Source organism: Herpailurus yagouaroundi, unplaced genomic scaffold, assembly GCF_014898765.1.
Source record: "Herpailurus yagouaroundi ecotype Mexico unplaced genomic scaffold, PumYag 557, whole genome shotgun sequence".
Classification (NCBI taxonomy): domain Eukaryota; kingdom Metazoa; phylum Chordata; class Mammalia; order Carnivora; family Felidae; genus Herpailurus; species Herpailurus yagouaroundi.
This window is the reverse complement of record NW_024412774.1, coordinates 1810791-1825913: the sequence shown is the minus strand read 5'-3', so window position 1 is coordinate 1825913 and position 15123 is coordinate 1810791. Positions and strand designations below refer to the sequence as shown.

General features: G+C 47.1%; 1 protein-coding gene across 3 annotated transcripts in view; it reads right to left on the bottom strand.

Moving 5' to 3' along the window:
• LOC121023476 (zinc finger protein 215-like) overlaps positions 1-15058 on the bottom strand; it is a 68915-nt gene extending 53857 nt beyond the window's left edge. For all 3 annotated transcript variants that reach the window (XM_040465415.1, XM_040465417.1, XM_040465416.1), the window contains exons 1-4: positions 14546-15058; positions 12406-12563; positions 3302-3804; positions 1064-1164 (exon numbers count right to left, since the gene is read on the bottom strand). In XM_040465415.1, the coding sequence (XP_040321349.1) occupies positions 1064-1164; positions 3302-3804; positions 12406-12458 (657 nt within the window). In that variant the 5' untranslated portion in view covers positions 12459-12563; positions 14546-15058. The remainder of the gene's footprint in view (positions 1-1063; positions 1165-3301; positions 3805-12405; positions 12564-14545) is intronic.
• Positions 15059-15123: the final 65 nt, after the last annotated feature.

The window sequence follows — 15123 nt, the reverse complement described above, 5'->3', positions numbered from 1 at the left end:
CAACCATCTTGATAACCTAAGGTTAAAAAGTGCATACTAGAAGACTACATGAGAATATGATACACACTTTATTAATACACATCTCTTGTGTTTTCAGGAAAACATTATGCAGATCAATGAACAACTGATTTAAACTAGAAGTCATGTACTGGCTGCCCAGCAACTACAGAGGGGTTTATCTGGCTTTTATTATGATTTTTTATTATTTTAAATATTTAAAATTCATATTAACTGCCAACAGCAAAAAAATTGTAGATTTAATATTATTAACTGGAGTTTTAAAACCAGAAGTCGGAAGACCAGAGACCTGAGCCCACATTCTCACATGGCACCACCCACTGAAGCTGAGCACAGCTGCTCCTTAGATGGACACTGTAGGGACAGAGGGCCACTCACAGGAGCAGATCTTCTAGAGCAGTGTTTCTCAAACTTTTTTTCCTTGTCTCTCCTCTCAAGGAATCTTTTTAGACTATTTCTTCCTAATCGCCAACCCCCATGAGGCTTTTTTCTGGTTCTAAAGGAAACGCAGTGTATTGATTTCATTAATTTCATTATTTATGAATTCATAAATTCATTAATTCCATTAATTATCATTTAGGTTTCAAAATATGATTTAACATGAACATTAAGGAGAGTATTTTTGAAAAAAATAAAACCTCTCAACAGTACTATGTCCCTATATTAACTGCCATTCGTTTCAAATATAAAGGAGCATAACAGTGCAAACCACATGAGGGTTGTTTTGAATAAGCCAACACTGGGCATAAACTGGAATACTAAGAAAACAAACAAACAAAACAATTAATGCAAGAAACAGAAAAAGAGGGAAAATGTCAAATGTATCTGGGATGGTGATTAAGAACAACAGAGAAAAATAAAGCAGAGAAGAATATAGTCAGGAACAAATTTTAAACAGGGTAGCCAGGGAAAGGCTCACTTAGGTGATACTTATATAAAGACTTACAGAAAGTGAGAATGTGGTTTAACTGGAAAGGGAAGGTCTGGAAATCAGGAAGGTGAGATCCCCATTTGGAGAACGAAGTCAGAAGAAAGACTGACTCACCTGGGGTCCAGCAGATAAGGGGTTTTCAGACATCTCTGTGTCCTTCTTTTGTTTTTTGGTGTTCCTCTTTTCGGCAAGGACAAAGTCCTGAGCAGGGAAACCTTGAAGGGAGAAAGGAATGACCACGGAACTGAGTTCAGTCTGGCAGCACCCACAGACACAGAGAGTGGCTTGCCACCCCACATCAACCCCGCCCCTGCCATGGAAGACAGCAGCAGTCCTGGACTTCCTGTAAGAGAAAAACCAGAGAAATCTTTCCTCCTCTCAATATAGCAAGTTCCAAAAAAGAGCTCTGGGCGTTTCCCAGCTCTAAATCCTTCAATGACTCCCCACTGCCTTCCACATAAAGTGCAAGTTCCCTGTTTACCAGTGGTTCCCAGCCTCACTGTTCAGTTTCTCAACTGTAAGATGGAAATAATAATACCTATGCTCGGAAGGGATCTTATAAGGATTAAGCATTACATGTACAACACACACACAAAGCATGTTAAAGTGGCAGCTCTTCAAGCTTTTCCTACATCTTTTTCATTCACTGATCTAGAAGACGGCCACCACATTCCCCACAGAAACCTGCACCTTGAAGGCCTGCCCTGCCTGTAGTCTCTTCCCAAGTGCACCTTTCATCAATCTGTTGTTTCTTCCACATATCCTAGGGAGCTTTCTTTCCTTTTCCCTGATTTCGAGCTCCATTTGTTAATAGCTCTGGCCCTTTGGCCAACTTTTTAACTTCTGGGGCAATATCCCCTATGTCCACCGGAGGCAGTATAACACCATGGTTGGAGTATAGATGCTGCAGCCAGCTGCGGGATAGGAATCCTGACTGCCGGGTACAATTGTGGGCAAGTTATGCAACCTCTTTGTGCCTCTGTCTCCTGTACAAAATAAGGTAATAACTATTTCAAGAGCTATTAAGAGAAGTAAATAAATTAGTTATGTATAAAACACCTAGGATGTAGTACATTGGAAGTATCCAACGTGTTCACTACTACCATCTTCCAAATTCTTTCAAGGGATGAAGGTGCACAGAATTGGGTTAGTAACGATCCTTAATTCACGATATCCATACTAAACCACGCGTGACCCTACTTATTTTAAATGTATTCATTTACAAGTATAATTAATGCCTGTGAATTCACTACCCAACCCCCAATCTAGAACATTCCCAATAACTTACACCTACTCGTGTGCTTTTTCCTGTCCACAACCCAGCCTTTTCTCCAGAGGTAACTGTAGTCTTATATTCATATTTTTTGTTCCTTTGTGTGCCTCTATCTCTCCCCCTCTCTCTATATAATGCTCCTAAACAATACTTTGTTTTTAGTTAGTATCATTTTTGTTCAAAGGACTATGAGGAATAAATGACTTTTTTCTTTCACTATTAAAATACCCTTCTTTCATTATTAAAATCCCAATCTGGTAACTTGAGTTTCCAAGAGCCCACATTTTGGTAGAGGTTAAACTTCCAGGCCTTGTTTATCTCACATTTTATACCCTCATTTTTCTGGTTGTGTGTATTGTTTTGTTTTGTGTTGGTACTAAAGTTTAGGCTGGATAATAAATGGAGCAGGGGACAACAAAGCTGGAGAGAAGGTATACTCTCAGAGAAATAGTAAATATTAAAAAATTTTTTTACATTTATTTATTTTTGATAGAGAGAGACAGAGCACAAGTGGGAGAGGGACAGAGAGAGAAGGAGACACAGAATCTGAAGCAGGCTCCAGGCTCCCAGCTGTCAGCACAGAGCCTGACGTGGGGCTCGAACTCATAAACCACGAGATCATGACCTGAGGTGAAGTCCAACACTTAACCGCCTGAGCCACCCAGGCACCCCAAGAAATAGTAAATATTAAAAGCAAAAGCCAAGCCCCAAATTTCTTCCATCTCCTATGAGGCAGATTAGACTGGATTATAAAATTCATTCACTTATTCTTTTGACAAATTTTTAAATGTATTTTGCTAGAGAGTACGCACATAAGTAGGGAAGGGGCAGAGAGAGAGCGAGGGAGAGAGGAGAGAGAGAAACCCAAGCAGTCTCCACAACATTAGTGCAGAGCCCAATGTGGGGCTTGAACCCATGAACTGTGAGATCATGACCTGAGCTGAAGCCAGGAGTCAGACACTTAACTGACTGAGCTGCCCAGGCGCCCCTGACAAGTTGTTATTCAGCTCCTTTTACATGCCATGCACACAGGGGATGTTCAATAAGTGGAAATGGCAGTTGCTTCCTTCCTCTCTCACCTTTCTCCCCACATGCTTGGATCAAGCCGGCCACCAGGGCTCCTGCCTCCTTGCTGTTCTTAGGCTGTTTTGACCTCACCCAGGTCTGCACCTCCTCCGGTAGGGTGCTCAGAAACTGTTCCAGCACCAGTCGTTCCATCATCTGCTGCTTGGTGTGGGTCTCGGGCTGCAGCCATTGCCGGCAGAGCTCCTGGATTTGGCTCACAGCCGGGTGAGACCCAGTCACTGGAAGATACTGAAAATGCCTAAGCGTTTGATGAGAAGCTTTCAGAGCCCCTGGACTTCTTATGGGGATGGTTTCTGGATTCTCTTCTTGATCATGTAGGTGGAAGAGCTGGGGATTCTTCAAGATAGCCAAAACGTCTGTCACGTGCACCATCTTTACAGCTTGGCCCTTCATAGGATGGAGATACTCTAAAAGGCAGGCTGCTACAGAACACACTGGTGTGGAAGATGGTGGGTGGAATTGTAGCAGATGAAAACAGGATACGGAAACCCAGGACCTGCAGAAATCATGTAGACAGACTCACAAATGGCCTGCACAGTTGGGACTGGACAGTGGGGTAGAGGTGATTTGAAGCAAAAGGAGTTACCACATTTCACACAAATGCCTAACTACACATTTACAGAAATTTGCACATCTCCAGATATGATGTTACTTCAGTCCCTTCCCCAGGTCTACAAAATTCATGGGCACAGGCTAGAAATATCTCAGAAATGGCACTGAAGGGAAAAGAGACTTGAACCTCAAAACACAATGAACTGTATTAATTTGATCCACAGAAGAACTTCACTTCAAAAATAAATGACTGTATATTATACAAAATAAGGAAACAGCCTTTCTAAATTGTTTTAAACATTTATTTATTATTGAGAGAATGAGAGAGACAGAGCATGAGCATGGGAGGGGCAGAGAGGGGGGGGACACAAAATCCAAAGCAGGCTCCAGGCTCTGAGCTGTCAGCACAGAGCCCAACATGGAGCTCGAACTTACAAACCATGAGATCGTGACCTGAGCCGAAGCCAGACGCTTAACCAACTGATCCACCCAGGCGCCCCATGAATCAGCCTTATGATATGTATACCCTACAAACAACTGGATTCATTTGCAAAATATTAAATCAGTTAGAAAAAGGCAAATAAGAGCAAAAAAAGTTAAAAGATATAAGCAGGTATTGTGCAAGATAGCTAAATGGCCAAACAGACACGAAATGGGGCTCAACTGCATTAGTCATCAGAGAAACAGGAATCAAAACCACAAGGAGCTATCACAACACACCTTCCAGGATGTTCTCGTTGAAAAGAATCAGACAATAGTAAGTGTTTTACAGGAGACAATTAAACATTTCATGTTAATTCTTTGGTCAAAATCCAGTCTGGAGTAAAGTATGAAAAGTATTTTTTTTTTCCTAAAAATTTTCCTGCCACTACAAATAAAAATTCGCTATCCTCCTTCTTGCTTTTTTAAAAAAATGTTTATTTATTTATTTATTTATTTATTTATTTTGAGAGGGGCAGAGAGGGCGCGTGCGCATGCATAAGCAGGGGGGAGGACAGGGAGAGAGAATCCCAAGCAGGCTCCCTGCTGTCCCCAAAGAGCCCAACAGGGGGCTTGAACCCAAGAACCAGGAGATCACAACCTGAGCTGGAACCAAGAATCAGATGCTTAATGAACTGAGCCACCCAGGCGCCCCTGTCCCCCTTCCTTCTTGAGATGTGTGATGTTCCACCCTGAATTGAACTTCCAGGTGTGCAGCCCAGGGAAGGACCCTAAGAAAGGATTACTAGAAATGAGTGTGGGATCACACCAGCCTAGCCTGCCTCCCTATACGAGCCAGGTTCAAGGCGAGTAGGGTGTAACAATTCTTCCTCCTGGCCCACAAAGGGAAACTATGACCTTGAAAGGTCAAGGCCTCCAGGTCTCAAGTACTGAAAGAAAGCTCATGGGCCTGCCTCCTCAGAGGGCACCTTCAGCATCCCTCCATTCTTCATAAATTCTTAACTCTCCTTCCCTTAAATTTTTATATTTTGGATTTCAGCCTTATCTTATTCCTACATCCATACCATCCAAGTTCTAAACAATTACTTCATAGTTTTGGCACCTTCTATTTCTTCCCAACACTCTTTTACTCAACCTTTATTTTTTAACTCTTAATACCACTATAATCATCTGCACAGAAAGCTCTCTAATGTCAATCAATTGTTTCACAACTTATTTCAGTTCTTTTCCATGGCCATTGGTCTATTTGGGCTTTCCACTTTTTGAACCCAAGTTTAAAAACATCCTTTTTCAGAAAAACCATCCATTTGCTTGAAACTGAAGTATACTAATACATGATTGCACATAGTATTCTCAGAATATTAAATCCCTTAAGTATGCAACTTTATCCTTTACTAATCAGTGATGCTGCTTTATTCCTAGGTTTTTAAATTTCTATTGTTTGTTCTTTATTGCCACTTTCTCTTTTTCACCCCAAGTACCACCTGCTAGTTCCAAGGCTATTATTTTTGTTTTCTCATGTATTTTTATTTATTTTCATTATTTTCTTACTCCTTTTTTAGAGTTTTATCATTTTTTGTTTGTTCATTTGTTTGGGGGAGTTTGGGAACCTCTTGAAAAAAATGTATAATTTATTTTCCTTCTTGGGGCGCCTGGGTGGCGCAGTCGGTTAAGCGTCCGACTTCAGCCAGGTCACGATCTCGCGGTCCGTGAGTTCGAGCCCCGCGTCGGGCTCTGGGCTGATGGCTCAGAGCCTGGAGCCTGTTTCCGATTCTGTGTCTCCCTCTCTCTCTGCCCCTCCCCCGTTCATGCTCTGTCTCTCTCTGTCCCAAAAATAAATAAACATTGAAAAAAAATAAAAAAAAAAAAAAAGAAAAATATTAAAAATATTTTCCTTCTTCTTGACTACTGAAAGCTGTTAATTTGGGTTATACATCAACATTTAGGGATGTCACCCCTCTTATTTTCATTATTTTCTAAATAATTCATAATTGCACTCCGGGAAACATGAGGGAAATCATGTTAAAAATAGTGACAAAAGCAGCTAAGGTGTTAAATATTTTTTAAAAGGGGGGGGGGCTAAAAAAAAGTCAGTATTTAACATATTAAAAATACTTAAAAAAAAAAAAAAAAAGGAGTCTCTTGATTTCAGAGTGGGGAAGAGCTTTCCGAGAAGCAGGGCTGAGTGTCCGGAGAGATCTCGGGTGGGCAGGGGTCTTGGTGGGAGGAGAAAGCAAGGACTGAAGGGAACGAATGGAAGAGAGGCACCGAGGCAGGAGAAAGGGAGTAAATCAAGGCAGGCAGGGAGCAGGGCAGAGCCGAGGACGGAGTGGGACAAGATAAAGAGAAGGAGCAGATGTGAGGCGGGGGAGTCACGGGCTGGGAAAAGAGGGGCATGACCAGGGCAAGGAGGAGAGACAGACAGGACTGGTGGAACTGAGGTAGAGGGGAGCACTGAGAGGGAGGAGCGTAGAGCTGAGGGAGGGGGAGCAGATGCCCTGTCTTCAGACCCGCCCTGGGTCTGAGAGCAGAGAGACATGGCCCTGATCCCGGAGAGGAAAGTCAGAGTTGGGGGCTAGGGCCTGGAATGGATCGAGGCCGGGAAGGAGTGGGGGGAGGGGGGGGTGAAGGGGGCGGGGGGGCCGGGAGGGGCGTGTCTTGAGGCCTATGGGCGGGGCCTGGCCCGAGAGGGGGTGTGTCCTGTTGTTTGGGGCGGAGCCTTGAGTGGGGGCGGGGTTTCAGCCAGGGGGTGGGGCCTGAGGTCGGGCATGGAAGGACCTGTGGCTGGGGCGGGCCCTGGGCTGGAGGGGCATGTCCTGGGGTCTGGTGGGGGAGGGCGCTGGGGTCTGGGCCGGGAGGGGCGTGTCGAGGTCTGGAGGGGCGGGGTCTGTGAATGGGAGTGGGGCCGGCAGGCTGAGGGAGGACTTTAGCCTGAGGGCTAGAAGGGCAGTAACCAGAGGCCAGACAACTGAGGTCACAAATGCGCAGAGAGGAGAGGCCACGCCAGTGCAGCGGTGTCCCTCAGCTCCCTGGTCTCCTCAGACCCCCATGTCCCACCCAGGCCCCTTCCCCACGAGGGCTACTTCCCGTCACCCTACACGGAGGCTCCACTCACCTCACTTCCTCCTCCCCAGGCACAGCTGCGCTGGGCGCGGGTTCAGTCCCACTGTGGCGTCGCACCTCAGGGAGGCCTGCGCCACCAGCCCCGGGGCTTCTGGCGCCCTCGGGTGCCCGCTCCCCGCCCTCGCGTCTCCGCCAATCATGTCCCCCTCCCTGTCCCGTCCCGGGCTGCCCGCGCGCCACTCACACGCTGACCCCGACGCCCGCTCACGCTCACCTTGCCTGCCTGGAGCCTCGCCTGACTGACTGAACAGCTCGCGCTCAGATTTGGCGCCTACGCTGCGGCGCATGCGCCCTGCAGCGTCTGCGCGTGCGCTCTGTGGGGCCTGCGGAGCAGCACCTCAAAATCCAGGCCGCTCCTCGCTCGTTCCGCTGGGGGGCGCGCGAGGACACACATGACAGAGATGGGGGAAGGGGAAGAAGGAAGTGGCACCAGGGTCGCCTGAGTACTTAAGGTGCTTTCCTTGGCTTTTTGGTTCGTTAATATATGGTTTGCAGATTTTTAGGTAAACCAACAGTATGAGGTGAAATGTCTTCCTCCCCTCCCAGTGTGTGCCCCATGATGAGGGATTGTGGGGCAAGGTGAGGGCAGAGTACAGGCCAGCAGCACCCCCACCCCCCAAAGTGGGATATGTGTGATATTCCTTGGACATTCCTGGCTGCCCAAGAACAGGGGAAAGGGATTTAAGTGCTTGCCGTGGTGCTATGGAAAACTAAGGCAAATGAAAAATTAAATTCCCTTACTGCCTACAGCCCATAGACAAGTCCTTGAAACTGGCACAGTGGCCTCCCTCTAGGAGCTCAGCTGCCTCGATGATGACACTTTGCTAGGGACCAAAGAGAATCTTGGCTTAACGTTATTCTGACACCCCCACCCCAACCCCACAGGATCCTGCAAGTCTACTTATTTTATTTTATTTTATTTTTTATTTTTAAAGTTTATTCATTTATTTTGAGATGCAGAGACAGGAGGGAAGGGAGAGAGGGAGAGAATCCCAAGCAGGCTCTGCACTGTCAGCACAGAGCCCCATGCGGGGTTCCAACTCATGAACGGAGATCATGACCTGAGCTGAAATCAAGAGTTGACCTCCTAACCAACTAACCCACACAGGTGCCCCAGGATCCTGTAAGTCTACTTTCACATAAAAAAAAAATTCCTTTGGAAACTTCCTTTGTCTCAACTCCCCTGAGATATATGTGGGCAATCATACTATGGCCGCTGATATATATCCAAAGGGTCCCATGACTGCGGTTTTCCTAAAGGGTAATAAATGGTGTTTTCCTAACAGTAGCTAGCCCCTCAAGGTCCTGGAAACCTTGCTTCCAAAATTCCTTAGAGACAACACTATCCCTAACCCCCTCCCAACCTGAGGATATATAATGAGTTACCCCTCACACCCCCAGTGCAGCTCTTCCTGCCCATGGGTCCTGTCCCAGTGCGTTAATAAAATCACCTTTTTGCACCAGAGACGTCTTCAAGAATTCTTTCTTGGCTGTCAGCTCCCAACCCCCCACCATCACCCCAAAACTTCATCACACCACCCACCAATTTTTTGTGCCCATGAAACATGTGGTAACCACTGCGATTAGTTTGTGTCCTTCCACATTTCTTTATGCATGGTGTGTGTGTGTATATACATATCTTCCACACATGCATATAAGCACATATGACCATATATATATCTATATGTGTGATCATACATATATCTGTACTAGAGTATATATTCCTGTACATATGCATGTATCAATAATATTAATGAATGTATTTTAAAATATGAAATATTTTTATAAATATATAAAAATTAAATATTATATAGCACAAATATTTCTTGTATAATATAAATTATTTACATATGTAAAATGATATGTAATGGAAATATGTAACTATATAATCTATATTGTTATAATACATAGGTTCACTATTATACATAATTATACATTTTTGTAAATATAAGACATATTTTTAGGTTTGTGTAAGTACTCGTACTCTCATTTCCTCCCTTTTTTTTTTTTTTTTTTATTAAATTTTTTTTTTTTCAACGTTTATCTATTTTTTTGGGACAGAGAGAGACAGAGCATGAACGGGGGAGGGGCAGAGAGAGAGGGAGACACAGAATCGGAAACAGGCTCCAGGCTCTGAGCCATCAGCCCAGAGCCCGACGCGGGGCTCGAACCCACGGACCGCGAGATCGTGACCTGGCTGAAGTCGGACGCCCAACCGACTGCGCCACCCAGGCGCCCCATTTCCTCCCTTTTTTAGACAAAAGATGGCACACTTTACCCATTGTTCTGTGCCCTTATTTCTTTTCACTTACCAGTATGTCTTGCAGAGCTTTTCATATCAGTACAAAGAGAGATTGCTCACTGGTTTTGGTTTTTAATTTTTTAATGTTTATTTATTTTCAAGACAGAGAGAGACAGAACACGAGCTGGTGAGGGACACAGAGAGGTAGACACAGAATCCGAAGCAGGCTCCAGGCTCCGAACTGTCAGCACAGAGCCTGACGCAGGGCTCAAACTCACGAACTGCGAGATCATGATCTGAGCTGAAGTCAGATGGACACTTAACCGACTGGGCCACCCAGGTGCCCCTCACTGTTTTTGAATAGCTGTTTGGGTGATCTTGTATGGTTTTGACTTCAGTTATTTAACTAGTTCCTCACAGTTGAGTTTTCAGTACTTTCTCCTGCGACTAGTGTTGAGGGCATACTCTTGACCTTCAACAATTGTGCTGGTGTGTAAATCTACAGGTAAGATAAATTCCCTAACATGGGGTTGCTGAAGCAAAACATGTACATGTCTCTTATTTTTCTAAGATTTTATTTTTAAGTAATTTCTATACCCAACATAGGGCTCAACTCACAACCCCAAGATCAAGAGTTGCACGCTGCACCGACTGAGTCAGCCAGCCAGGCACCCCATGTATGTGTCATTTTGAGAAAGGTTTCTAAGTTGCCTTCCATCAACACTTTTGCATCTTAGACCCCCACTACCCTTTGTGAGCGTGTCTGTCCAGGGGCTCAGCTCAGGTGACAGAAGGAAGCCCTGGATGAACCAAGGCTGAGACCGAGCCCCACCTTGCCCAGAAAGGCCCAGAATGGCCAGGCTGCATCTCACAGATATGGGAGCACAGGCCCAGAGGAACCAAGGACCCCTGAACTGAGGAGTCTGGGATTATTTTGGAACCCTCACTGATTCTGTGGATATCAAGAAACTGACTCTCAAGTTTACAGGAGAGGCAAAAAGACCCAGAATGGCCAATACGATATTGAAAGAGAAAAACAGTGTCTAAGGACTTGAGCACTTGACACTACTGGACTTTCAAGAGTTACTTGTGAGAAAATTTAATAAAGGGAAACCTCACTAAAATGAAGTTAGCAGACCAGAAGGGGGAGCTCTCACTCTAAATCAAGAATTGTGGATTACACACTCCATGAGAAGAATGCGGCACAGGGAAGAATCATCAATTCCAGGCCCCCACAGGGAAAGATGGACACTGCATCTCCCACAAGATACTGACCACCCCTGCAACTCAGCCAGTGACAAACCATCACCACCCTGAACCCCTGCTTTTTATCCAACGGACTTTCATTCAGAACAACCCCTCCCAACTTCCTCCTTCTCCATAAAAAGAAGTTCCTCTCCTTTGTCTGTCGGACTAGGCTATGCTTTTTGCAGCAGCTTGCTTGGCCCGAACTGCTATTCTCTGCTCTTCCCAATTATGAAAGACCTTTTCAGATGGTAAATGAACTGTTTTATTTTTTAAGGTCAACACTCTAAAGCTAAAGTAATCAAGATAGTGTGTACTGATGAAACAATAGACCAAGCCATCAATGGAACAGAACAGAGAGCACAGACACAGACTCACATAAATGTGATCTTTAACAAAGGAGCAAAGGCAGAGCAACAGAGAAAAGACAGCCTTTTCCACAAACGGTGCTGGAACAGATATCCATACACACACACAAAAATGAACCTAGACACTGACCTTATTCCCTTCACAAAAAATAACTCAAAATGGATCACAGACCTAAGTGTAAAATCAAAACTATAAAACTCCTAGAAGGAAACGTAAGATACACATAACCACATCCTGGCAGAGTAAAACCCACAAAGTCAGAACACACAAATTCCCCATGTGGGGGATCCCCCAGAAGTGTTCCCCTGTGTGTCTTATCTGGAAACCAACGATTCCAGAATTATGCAAACTGTCTGAGCTTCAGTTTACCCCTCTGTGAGGGCAAGGGTGGGGTGGGGGGTGGGAGGAAGGATACTAAGTTATTAAATGTAAGGATTACATATGATTAAAAAGTTTTCCTCAACCCTCTTAGGATCCCAGCTGGGTCTGACAATTAACAGGAGAAAAGTTCACCAGTTCAATGTAAGTTTTCTGTGACATGAGAGCCTTCCTGAGAAAATGAGAAAGACGCATTTTATGCTAGGTTTGATGAAGAGTGGACACTCCAGGAGGAATCTGACCGGTTAAAGAGTATGAGGGATTGTAGGAAACTGTAGCAAGTCCTGTTTGTTAGAATTCTTCTCATTCTCTTTTTCTTCAGACATAAAGATGTCCCTTTCCTCCTGGTTTAAGGAGGGAAACTTTCACATGAGAGTTTTATAACCTGTTTCAAGAAAGAAGGTGGAGGATGTCAGAGTGACCTTATTTCTGGTGTTTTTCTCAAACTCCTTGAGGTTCAATACGCCAAGGTGTCATATTCAGGGTATGTTATCCTGAACCCCAACACATAACAAGTGATTAAATAATGTCTGACCCCACTATAGACAGTTTGTGTACTGGCTACAATTTTACCATTATTAGTGGATGAGAGTCAGGAAGCATCTCACTCCACCTCCTCTCCTGGATCACAGCTACCCTGCATCATTGTTCCTCTGGGTAGGGGCTTCACCTGGCCTCAGATGTCAGCTCTCTGCCTGGTGCCTCTGCCCCATGTACTACAGCCCCTGAGTCTCAGCCAGGACTTACAGGAAAAGGTCTATGACAGTTGAAAGGAAGATCAGAGGATCACAGAACTTCATACTTCAGAGCAGCAGAGACACAGGGGCCTGGATTCCTGATCATGGGGTGGGCTGGTGGTAGGGGCTAAGCCCTGCAGAGTCATCAGTCATAAAATGATCCTCAGGCTGAAAGAGAGGCAGCTCACACTGTAAAGCATTCAAAGCACGAAAAAAATAACATAACTGCTAAGATAAAGGAAGTGCTAATTAACTTGATATTGATTATCATTTAAAGAAATATACCGATATAAAACATTGTACCTTTTAAAACGTACAATTCTTATTCATCAATTACACCTCAAAATATGGGGAGGGGGGGAACAAAATTTATTTTTGCTGGGGGAAAAAAGACACAGTTACAACCCACCAGCCATTCCTCCACACCTCCCAACCTACACACAGAGACCCCTTCAGGCACTCCACACACACACTCAGACCACACAGAGAACCCACCATTACCCAAACTACGATCTTTTTAAAATAGAGATTCTGGGCACATCGACAAACACACACGTTCAGAAATACATCCACACACTCAGAACAGACAGGGATACACAAACACACACATTAAAAAAAAACACATATTTTGAAATGAACCCCGAGGACACCAGGAAATAACGTCACACACACGTCCGCAGACACACACTGCAGGGAAACTCAGATACGCACATGCCCAGGCCTGCAGGTCTCTCCGGGAACATGGACACGCATGCGCACACGACCGGGGACACATGCATCTGCAGACGCACAGCTTGCAAACCCCAAGTCACCCTCCAGACACGCAGACGCCTCTGGCTGACACCCTGGACCCAGGCTGAGCCTCGCGGGTGGACCTACCCCACCCGTAGGTGACCCCTCCTGGATGCACTCACCCCACACGCGCCCAGCCCCCACCCTAGCCGGGCATGCGCACACAGACTCGCTGGAGGCGCTGGAGCCAGTGCGCAAGCGCCCTTCTCCTCCGTGAATTTTCAGACTGAGTCCTCCTCACAAGTCCCCCCACCTCTGTCAAAGGCCTCTTGAGGGGCTCCCCGCACCGGATCCAGCCCCATCCCGCCCCAGCCCTGGCCCCAGGCTGACTTCGGGGTGCCTCCAAATTCATTGTCCTGTGTCCCAGCCCTTCAAGTCGTCCACTGTCTCCCCTGATCCCCAGTTGACCTGTACAGAGCCCTCAGGCCTTCCAAATAACATGTGCCTCCTCCATCAGACTGCCTTGGCCCAAGGCCCTACCCTCCTGCCTCTTGAAGACCTCCCCACCATGCCCAGGTCTGCAGGCCTGACCTGAGGGGACGGCTCCTTCCTCCCCTGCACCCCCACCCCCACCCCCACATACCACCAAACACACAAGCAACTTCCACCACCAGCAGTCCAGTCCAGGAGCCTGGGCCAGGCCATCCGGGGAAAGGCAATCTGAGTTGACAGGAGAGAGACGGGCAGGCACAGAACCTCATGCTTTTGGAGCAGCAGGGGCACAGTGCCTGGCGCCCTAGTCCCGGGGGTGGGAGGGGGCTGGGCTATGGGGGCCGGACGCAGGCAGGATCATCAGATGTACGATGACCCCCGGGTGCCACTCCAAGTCACCCTCCAGGGCACCAGGACGCCTTCTCGCTGACACCAGGGCCCATGCAGGCTCTCACCCAAGCCTCCCCCCCCCGGAGAGCCCCCCTTCCCATGCACACACTGGGCTCTCTCCCAGCCCCACCCACTGCAGGGCTCCGCACGCACACTCACTGGAGGCTCTAAGGCTGGTTTGCAGGAGCCTTTCCCCTCTGGGATCTTCACAGGCATCCTCCACACCCGCTCTAATCAACAACCCCCCACCCCGACCCTCACCCTCCCCAACCACAACTTCACTTCCACCCCCTGAAAACATCCCTCAGGACTGTCCCCTAAAATCCTTCTCCTATGCTCACACCCTGGCCGTCAGGTCCATAACTTTTTCCCATGACTTCTAACTGACCTCTCCAGAGTCCTGAACCCACCAGATGCACGCTTGATTCCCCTCCCAGTCCCTGACCACCCCCCCTCCCACCTCTAACTGGCATGGAGGGTGTCTCCAGCCATCTCCTCTTTGAGGTCCCCTGTTGTGTCCCCTCTGGTCTTCTCACCTGCAGGTGGCAGGAGGCAGTCACATAATTCAGAGTGGTTGTCAGCTAGGAAATGGCCTGGAAAGTGCCAGCAGTGGTCGGGATGATTCTCTGGTCCTCTGCGTGGATCTGTGCCTCCCACACCCATCTCAGGGGCTCCTAGACAGCTCACGTGAGCCCCAAGACCCGAGGCGCTTCTGTGCTGTGCTGGCTGGGCGCCTAGAGGCTCAGCAGTGAGATCCTCATTCCCATCTCCATCCTGATCCGGATCCATTCTGATCTGCTGCCACCTGGCCGGCCCCAGATTACCACCCCACATCTAAGCTGAGAGCAGGAGGTCCCTTCTGAGCCTCACCAGCATGGGACTGTCCCTCTGGCCCTGTCAGACTTGGCGGCTGCTTTCCCGCTGGGCAGGGGCGGGGCGGCCCTGCTCAGCTCCTCTCCACTTGCCTGCTCAGGGCCCCTCAGGACTGGCCCAGAGACCCGTGCAGGACAAAGAGTGTGGGAAAGAACGTGCTCTCCCAGGGCTCAGGGACACTCCCCGCCCCCACTGCCCCATCTGTGCTCCCAAGACAAGACAAGCGATGCAGCAGTGCCTG